The sequence below is a fragment of the Mobula hypostoma genome, chromosome 22 (genome assembly GCF_963921235.1).
Source record: "Mobula hypostoma chromosome 22, sMobHyp1.1, whole genome shotgun sequence".
NCBI classification, from domain to species: domain Eukaryota; kingdom Metazoa; phylum Chordata; class Chondrichthyes; order Myliobatiformes; family Myliobatidae; genus Mobula; species Mobula hypostoma.
Window position 1 is genome coordinate 21,883,209 of NC_086118.1, and position 10,417 is coordinate 21,893,625.

The 10,417-nt window shown below is 39.9% G+C and overlaps 1 protein-coding gene across 2 annotated transcripts in view; it reads left to right on the top strand.

Moving 5' to 3' along the window:
• LOC134360210 (E3 ubiquitin/ISG15 ligase TRIM25-like) overlaps positions 1 to 7,102 on the top strand; it is a 56,217-nt gene extending 49,115 nt beyond the window's left edge. For both annotated transcript variants that reach the window (XM_063074281.1, XM_063074282.1), the window contains one exon: positions 1,521 to 7,102. In XM_063074281.1, the coding sequence (XP_062930351.1) occupies positions 1,521 to 1,619 (99 nt within the window). In that variant the 3' untranslated portion in view covers positions 1,620 to 7,102. The remainder of the gene's footprint in view (positions 1 to 1,520) is intronic.
• Positions 7,103 to 10,417: the final 3,315 nt, after the last annotated feature.

The following is a 10,417-nucleotide window of genomic DNA, read 5'->3' on the forward strand; positions in this document are numbered from 1 at the left end:
TAAATATACTTAACTGTGCATAATGTGGCATGTGAAAAAACGAACTTTGATAGGCTCAATGCACATTATAATGTTTCCAATGAAGGAAATTTGTATATGAATATTTAGTTGTGAAGTGACTATTTAGCCTGGCTTGTGAACCTTATTGGGAAGAACATTTTGATGCATTCATAGCGTGCTTTCTTTTACTCTTTAGACCTGATGCATTTTGGTTATTTTATTGATTACACTGGACAATTTTTTTCAAAAGTGTTGCTGCCTCAGGAATTTTTTTTGTTTATGATAGACTGCTTGAAGCTGAATTACAAATATAATTTCAGACTATTTGTGTCACCATAGGAACTTAGAGAACAAGAAATTAAATTTAGTGAATATAATGCATTTAATTGCAAAACGGTGCTGATGATTTTCATTCGTTCTTAGTGTCTGTGGCCTCCTCGCTTAAGTGCCCAACAATAATCAGCCAGCATTGATGGATTCCAGTTGTCTTGATACCATTTCTCAATGACCACAATGTCCTCATGAAAACTTTCACCATGCTCACCACCGACAGTGCCAAGATTTTTAGGGAAGAATCCTAAATGGGAATGCAGAAAATGAATCTTTAGTGATATGTTGCAATTCAAGGTTTTGTATGCTTGAAGCATATTGTCAACCATCTGCACATAGCTTGATGCTCTCTAGTCGCCAAGAAAATTTTCAGTAATATCTTTGAATGCTTTCTACACGAATTTCTCCATTCCCACTAGAAGTTCTTCTAATTGCCTGTTGTTGATGAATTGGTTGATTTGTGGACCAACAAAAATGCCTTCCTTAATCTTGGCATCAGTTATTCTGACTTGAATTATGAATTGAAATAACAAATTTAGGTGATTTCAAAAAAGTGTGTGATAGGGAAATTTCATGGCAACTTTCATGATCAGCAGCTCAAAATCCATACGATACACCCAGAAGTATTCAGAAAGCAAAATCTTTGTTGCCCAGAGTTACTTTGGTCAACATTTGCAGTTTATTGGGAGGTGAGCTGTGAATGATTGTTGTAGAGCTGATGCATTTTGCATCAGGTAAACTCTAGGAGATACCAAGAGCTTCAAAGTATGTTGACTCTTTTTGAAGATCAGCAGTGATGATCAAAGTTGAGTTTATTGTCATATGCACAAGTGAAAAGCTTACTTGCAGTAGTATTACAGACTCGGAGTATCATAAAAGCAGTGTTCGCAGAACAGTCATAAATTAACCATAAATTATACTTAGCTTTTTACAGGAAGGAACACAAATGGAACAAAAGAGTGCCATGTAGTTCAAAGTGATCAAGCTGGTGATAGTGGTTCGTTTCCTGTCAGCTGGTTGTGCACTCAAGTTTTTTGAAACTATTCAGATTTTTATATTTACACACAGAAACATGGTGTAATGGTTAAAGTACTTAAGTAGCATTTTAATCGTGAAAATTACGTAACTGCAATCAGTCTGTTGCTCTACTCACCTTGTTTACTTTCTCTGTGGTCTCTGGCTGGAAATAGGTTGATGAAGCTATAGCTGTGCTACAGAGACATCAGGCTCGGAAGGACTTCCTTCAGAAAAATAACATGGCCAGAACTACCACAAAACAGAAGAAATAAGGAGCAGCAAACAGACGGGACTTGCATCACCAATTACAGTGGCCCAATCTGCATCAAGTAGCTGCTGTGTGTTCAGTTTACAGTAAGGCCCGCATGAAAGAATTGATGATCACATTGGTGGCTTATTGCTAGGACTCAATTTTGAAACCAGCACGTACAGATATTGGATAGTTCAGGGAGGGTTTAAGTGAAGTCTGAAGCCAGATGACTTTGGCCACCACTCCACAAAAGTTGCCCATAGTCTAGAATTGCTTAGTGCAGAGGTCTCATTCTTATGGAGAAAAAGCTGCAAGAAGGACTTGTAATGGGATTGTTGATGTGATGCACCAGTGAATGTTTACTTTCTGGGTCTCCTATTCATAAGACAATAAAATATAGGAGAAAAATTAGGCCATTTGGCCCATCGAGCCTGTTCTGCCATTTCATCATGCCTGTTCATTTCTCTCCCAGCCCCAATCTCCTGCTTTCTCCCCATATCCCTTCATGCTCTGATCAGTCAAGAATCTGTCAACCTCTGCCTTAAGTATACTCCATGACTTGGCCTCCACAGCTGCCTGTGGCAACAAATTCCACAGATTCACCCCTCTCTGGCCAAAGAATTCCCTCATTGAGATCCCCCTCCTCCTTCATTCTTCTGAATTCCAGTGATTACAGGCCCAGAGGCATCAAATGCTCCTGATATGATAACCCTTTCAATCCTGGAATCATTTTTGTGAACCTCCTTTAAACCGTCTCCAATGTCAGCACATCCATTCCTAGATAAGGGCTTAAAACTGTTCACAGTTCTCCAAGTAAGGCCTCACCAGTGTCCTATAAAGCCTCAACATTGCAGTCTTGCTTTTATATTCTAGTCCTCTTGAAATGAACGCTAACATTACATTTGCCTGCCTCACCACTGACTCAACATGCAAATTAATCTTTAAGGAATTCTGCAGGAGGACTCCCAACTCCCTTTGCAATTCAGATTTTTGAATCTTCTCTCCACTTAGAAAATAGTTTATGCTTTTATTTCTTCTACCAAACTGCATGACCATACACTTCCCGAGACTGTATTCCAACTGCCACTTCTTTGCCCATTCTCCTAATCTGTTTAAGTCCTTCCGTTGCCTCTCTACTTTCTCAACACTACTTTCTTCATATCAGCTGCAAACTTGGCCACAAAGCCATCTTTTCCACCATCTAAATTATTGACCTAATGTAAAAAGAAGCGGTCCCAACACAGTGCCCCATGGAACACCACTGGTCACTGGCAGCCAACCAGAGAAAGCTCCCTTTATTCCAACCCTTTGCCTCCTGCCAATCAGCCAATGCTGTATCCTTGTTGGTATCTTTCCTGTAATACCATAGGCCCTTAACTTGTGGGACCTTGTCAAAGGCCTTCTGAAAATCCAAATACACAACATCCATCGATTCTGCTTTGTCTATCCTACTTATTATTTTTTTAAAGAATTCCAGCAGATTTGTCAGGTAAGACTTTCTCTTAAGGAAGACATGCTAACTTCGGCCTATTTTATCATGTGCCTCCAGATATCCCGAAACAACACCCTAAGCAATCGACTCCAACACCTTCCCAGCCACTGAGGTCAGACTAGTTGGCCTTTATTTTACTTTCTTCTGTCTCTCTCCCTTCTTGAAGAGCGGTATGACATATGCAATTTATATCTACTCTTGCCTTTCTTTTACACTTTATAAATCTGAAAAAGCTTTTGATATACTTGTTTGCTTCTTTATGACTTTTTAGTTGCCTTCTGTTGGTTTTTAAAAGCTTCCCAATCCTCTATCTTCTCACATATATTTGCTCCTTTATATGCCCTCCCTTTTGGTTTTTATGCTGGCTTTGACTTATCTTGTCAGCCACAGTTGCATCATCCTGCATTTAGAATTCTTCGTTAGGATGTATCAATCCTGTGCCTTCCGAATTGTTTCCAGAAATTCCAGTCATGTTGCTCTGCCATCATTACTGCTAGTGTCCCCTTACAATCAACTTTAACCAGCTACTCTCTCAATTCTGTAATCCCTTTACTCCACTGTAATACTGATACATCTGATTTTAGCTTCTCCTTCTCAAATTGCAGGGTGAATTCTATCACTGGCCCCTAAGAGTTCATTTACCTTAAGCTCTATAATTAATTCCGGTTCATTGCAAACACCCATTCCAAAACAGCTGATCCCCTAGGTGGCTGTACCATGAGCTGCTCTTAAAAGCCATCCTGCAGGTATTCTACAAATTCCCCTTCTTGGGATCCAGCACTGACCTGACCTGATTTTCACCATATACCTGCATATTGAAATCCCAGCATGATTATCGTAACATTGCCCTCTTGTCATGCATTTTCTATCCTCTGTAATTTGTAGACCACATCTTTGCTACTGTTCAGAGGTCTGTATATAACTCCCATCAGGGTCTTTTTACTCTTGCAGCTTCTTAACTCTATCCACAACGATTCTGCACCTTCTGATCCTATGTCACCTCTTTCTAAGGATTTGATTTCATTTTTTTTTTTACAACAGAGCCACCCCATCCCCTCTGCCTATCTGCCTGTCTGTTCGATACAATATGTATCCTTGGACATTAAGCTCCCAGCTATAATCTTCTTTCAGCCACGATTTAGTGATGCCCACAATGTCATACATGCCAATCTGTAACTGTGCTACATGTTCATGTACCTTATTCTGTATACTGCGTGCATTCAGCTGGAACAACTTTAGTGCTGTATTCATCACGCTTTTGGATTTTGTCCCCCTTTTGTATCGCAGCTCATCCGATTGACTGCAATTTTGCTCGCCTCCCCTTGCTAGCAGTCTCACTACACACTTTTTCTGTTGTAAACCAACTACCCCATCCTCAGCCTTATCACTCTAGTTCCAATTTCCCTGACAAATTAGTTTAAACCTTCCCGAGTAGCTCTGGCAAACCTGCCCACCGCTATTGGTCGTCCTCGGGTTCAGGTGTAATCCATTCCTTTTGTGCAGGTTGTACCTTTCCCAGAAACGATCCCAATCATCCAGAAATCTGAATCCTTGTCCCCTGCAACAGTTCCACAGCCATGTTGGCGTGTGACACAGGCAGCAATCCATAGATTACTACTCTGGAGGTCTTGCTATTCATGTTTTTTCCTTGCTCCCTAAAATCTTCCTTCAGGACTTCTTCACCTATGTGATTGGTGCCAATATGTACCAGGACTTCTGTCCGCTCACGCTCCCCTTTTGGAATGCCGTGGATCTGATCCAAGACATTCCTGACCCTGGCACCTGGCAGGCAACATGCCAGGGTCATCCATGACAATTAATGTGGCTCGGGGAGGGTTTTAAAAAAATCTTCATTCTTATTTAGAGCATTAAAATAGAATTGTTCAAAGTAAATGTTATTGTCTAAGTACATATATGTCACCATACACAGTCCTGAGATTCACTTTCCTGTGAGCATGCTCAGCAAATCTATAGAGTAGTAGCTCTTGCAGCAAACTGTGCAAATGCAAATATAAATAAATAGCAATAAATAATGAAATATGAGATAATGCAATAAAGAGTCCTTAAAGTGATTGGTTGTGGAAAACATCTTAATGATGGGGCAGGTGAGTGTAGTTATCCCCTTTTATTCAAGAGCCCGATGGTTAAGGGGTAGTAACTGTTCTTGATCCTGGTCCCGTGAGTCCTGAGGCTCTTCTCCCTGATGGCAGCAGCAAGAAGAGAGCATGGCTGAAGTGTTGGAACTTAATGGAAAAAAAACTAATGTCTTTTACATTTCCCATATTGGCATTCATCTCTCCAAGGAATCTATCTTCAAAATGGGACTTTTTAATGTATGCACATATTTTTGAAAACTGTAAGACATTATTTATTTTAAACTGTTGGCTTAATTGATTGCATCACCCTCCAGTACACAGAAGTTTACAAATTGATTTAATGCTATTTTTAAGCAGAGACCATGGAACAGTTTATTTAACACAGTATAAGTTGAATTCAAGCTTATTTCAGGTTAACTGCCCAAGGCACATTAGTATCCAATTGTGTTGATCCACTAGTCATTTTCCAGTATCAGATGCACATCCAGTGTGTTACTGGTCATACAATACTCTTTTTTTCTCCCTCACCAATGAAATTTGGAGCTCCAAGATGAAGCCTGTGATCTTCATGTGGCTAATCTGTGCAAAAGGAATACATTGCGTTTTTAACGTTATCTAAAGCAACACATTCTGAAAACATGACTGGGTAGCTTCTGAAAGTACTGAAGACTGATCACAGTGCGTAGTCCACAGAGTTTATAGGTTATGCGTGCTCCAGAAGTTAGTTACTGATGCACTCATTCTATTGGTCCCTCTATCCTGACACAACTGGTAGCATAGCTAGCAACCTTTTAGGAAGAAAATTTGGTGGTGATTTCTCAAAGAGAGTGTGAAGGATTGTTAATTACATCTGATCTGTCGACATAGTCATTTGTTTAGTTTATCCTAGTCTCTACCCTATTGACCAGAAGTGTTAATTCTATTGTTGTCTAATATGCTGAGTGTTTCTAACATTTTCCATTTTTATTAATACCACCTTCTATTTTGATTTTGATTCAAATTTACTTTCTTCGAGCATTGCTGTGAATGGACATGAATGTTTAGTTCAGTGTATCTCAAAATTGTATTTGAGTAATGCTCAGCTGTTATAAGATCTATTGAATAATAATACTATGTGTTTCCTTTCCCTAGGTGCTATACTTGTTAAAGTTAACTCGCACAAGTTCTGACTTTTATCATTTTGGTATTGTCTGTCTGTTCATTACTTCTGAGTCTGTTTGCTAATGTGAATTAGAAACATAAGTGAACTACTTGTAACTCTGCTACCTCAGCTACAATATTATGACTTCAAGATATTTTATAGATTAGCCTTGGGTAGGAATCTTAGCTTTTTCCAATTGAGTTTTCTGTCCTGCATCACTGCCAGTTCAGTTCTCGACAACTCTGATATGGGGTGAAGGTGGGAGCTGTAAGAATTGCTCATTTTCTGATTTCCGTTTTTAAAAACAAACTCACCCAATTTCATTTGGATATTTTCTTGTATCAGGCAACTTATCAGCTTTTTCTTGCAGGACATCTGTAAATGCTTTTTTGTGTGAATATCTGTACATGGACTAAAAACTTAATGGAGGTCTCATAACTCTATTTCATGAGTTCCAGATAAGCAGTCTCAGTCATTGACTCTTCTGGGTGACTGGGATATGCAACTCACTTATTGACTTGACACTTTATAGTTTTGAATAATAAGCCATCATTTATTATCTTTACAAAAACATGTTCATCTTTAAAAGAATGTTTGAAATATTTGTGTGCTATTACAGTACTATGTCTCTTATCTTCACTTAAAATATCAGACCAAATCTTTCTAGTAACCATCTTGTTCCATAAAAATTTGTATAATGGTATGGTCAGGGAAAAGGTTAATGATAGGGAAAATCATACAGCGAACTGTGTTTATTTAATTGTAAATTGTCTGTTGTGGGGTGTTTATATGAATTGTCATTTAATTTGAAATTAAATCTACATTTTAAAATTTCAAGTTGTCATTTACTATAAGCTGAGAGGAGAACTTCCAATTACAAAGGATGACACTTCATCACTCCCTCTACAGCCCCAGCTATTCTGAGGATTTTGTCATTGTTGTAAAGCTGGTTAATGTCTATGTACTTCGAGAACATAAATGAGCTGCTGGAGGAACACAGATCAGGCAGTATGGAAGGAAATGGACAGTCGATGTTTTATGTTGAGATGCTTCATCTTTACATAGGTGGAGCCAGGAGAGTGTTTGATAAGTAGATAGAGTCAGGTGGGGGAAGGAAGGGTGGAGATGTCTACAGATACTGGGAGTTGATGGGGTGATGTGTGAGCATAGGTGACAAAGAACCAAGTGAGCCATCTTGTACCACTGTAGTCCATGTGGTGAAAATGCCTGAACAAAGCTTCAGGTAGAGAATTCAAAGACTTTAATTCCTTGGCAAAAGAGGGAATGGTAATGTATAATCATGTTGGATTAGTGCATAACTTGGTAGAGAATTTGATGGGTTCCCTTCACTTGGTGCTCTTACCTATTGGTTTAGGAGATGCTGCTGAAGGGACCCCAGCAACTTGTTTAACTGCATACCACTGAAATGTAGAATCCAGTTATTGATGTGGATAGGGTACTGCCCAAACAGCTCAATAATGAGATCCCATGGCCTGGAATGCAGTTCTGTAATGTTCTTTGGAGAGTGCAGGGCATGATGAGGTACAGAAGAAATCATGGTCATCCACTGCAACCAAAGAAGACCCCAGCTTGTGATGACTACTCATACCACTGGACCTGGATTTCCAGGGTTAAGAGAGTGGATCCGCCCCGGTGCAATGGCTTTTTTCCTTTTAAAATCTGCACAGGTTTCCTGTCATCGTTGGATACTGGGTATGACCACCATTGGTCAAGTAGACTGATTACCTAGAATGATTTCACGATTGAGAAACCTAACTTTGTCTGTAGCTATCATTCTGAGGTGCATGTTAAGGCCAAGGAAGTGCAATCATTAATGGTGGAAGCCGCCTTTTAGAAGCATTGCTCCTTGAAGGTGTCCTGGATACTATGGACACTAGTGCCCATGATGGAGCTGACTAAGTTTACAACTCTGTGTAGCTTATTTTGATCCTGTGCAGTAGCCCCTCCATACCACATGGTGTTGTAGCCAGTTAAAATTCTCTCTACATACAGAAATTAGTGAGTGTCTTTGGTGACTTACCAAATCTCCTCAGACCCATATTGAAATATAGCTGCTGTCGTGCCTTCTTTGTAGTTCCATTGATATTTTGGGCCCAGGATAGATCCACAGAGATATTAGCACCCAGAAACGCGAAATTGCTTAGGCTTTCCACTTCTGATCCTCCTATGAGGACTGGTGTGTGTTCCCTCATCTTACCCTTTCTGAAGTCCAGTCAGTTCTTTGGTCTTACTGGCGTTGAGTATTGCGACACCACTCAACTAGCTGATTTATCTTACTTCTGTAGGCCCTCTCGTCACTATCTGAAATTCTGCCAACAGCAGTTGCATTATCAGCAAATTTATAGATGGCATTTGAGCTGTGCCTAGCCACAGAGTCATGGTTGTAGAGAAAATAGAGTGGTGGACTCGATTGTGTATTGTACGTGACAATCTTTTAGGAAGTGACCCCGTCCTCAAAACTGCTGTCACATTGCCAACTATTCCAATTAAGATTCTAGTCTTTAGTGAAACTCGGGGCGTAGGCGCTGATGGTTTCTTATTAAAGTAATGTCATTGATCATTTCTCCATGTTACTCACCAAGTGAAAAGTTTTGTTGAAGAATGGACTATTTCAGCTACAAAACACATGGGTGGGATTAGTACTGAATTGTTTCCTCAAGAAACGATTGAAAGAGTCCCCTTTTGTGAAGTGGATTCATGGGTTCCTCCTGATGCAGTGCAGCTATTGATCCTGTTCATGGTACACTAGGCCATCAGAAATTTGTTCACCTTTGTGTCTGGTTACTTTAACAAGTACCTGAACTTCTATGGTTCTGTAAGCCTCATTTGGAGATGCATCTCTAAGGCTGAGAAACTGCACTTTATTAAGTTGATTCTCACTATGGCGGGGAATGGATTTTAATAAATATAATGGACTCCTGTGATCATTAATAAATAAATCAAACACATGCCTCCTTTTAGCACCATCTTAGTGCAGATTTGTGCCTTGAGGGTCTATCTATCTTAAGTTTCTTTTTGCAGGATTTATAGTTCTTTTGATTGAAACTAGTTAATGTGGGCATGTGTTCTATTTATGAATGTCAGTATTGTGTGTTTCTAAATTGCTGATTAGTGTTGCAAAAGGCTACTTGTGACACTTCCACAGTGAATGGAGTTCTAACTTTAAGGAGGAATATTTCTGGAATTTGAATGTCAGGACAGACTCCCACATTCACTTCCTCTTGTACCCATATCTTCCTGATGGACTAGGCAAAAGGCTTAATGCAGCACGCAACCAATACAGAGGGCTTCACCTGTATCAGATTGGATCAGTAAGTTTTCCATTTCCTCACATTAATTTGTTCTGCATAACTGATGACCATGTAGAGCAGTTGTATCCAAAAGATTCCTCCCTAAAACCTAGTTCTAGTTCTGCCTAGAAAAGGGCCCTTGTCTAGGGTAAGTATCCAGCATCCGTTTCTGCTCCTACATCTTATGGTCCAATAGTATCCCCCAACCCTCCTCTCAACTCCAGAGAATGGAAGGAAAAATATATGCAGGGTCACCATCATTCTGATGGCCACATTTTGCTGTATGATCATATACCTGAAGTCTGTATACACGAAAACCAAGCATTCCTATGTGCCGAGGTCCATAGCACAGCACATATTCCATTCAGTTCTACTGTGCCCCATCATCTACCCTTTGAAGAAATGGTGGCACAAAGAAACACCTTTTCCCACATGGCAATTTATCAGTGGTCTGTATAGAACTTGCTCAAGAACCAAAGGGATAGGATTCTGCCAGGTGGTTCTTTAAGCAGCTTACTGAAGTTATTTGGTAGAATGCCACTAGAACTTTCAAACAAGCACTAAGATCTGACTTGTCCGTTGGGCAGGACAGTCCATTTCAGATCCTTTGCATAGATGGAATTTTCATTACATATTGCCCTTGAAGTGACTGTGGTGAGGATGAAACAGTCATCAATCTCTTCCCAGATATCTGCCCCCACACCATCTCCCTGATACCACAACAGGGATTGAGTTCCTCTTGTCCTTACCTATCGCTCCATGAACCTCTGCATCCAGCAG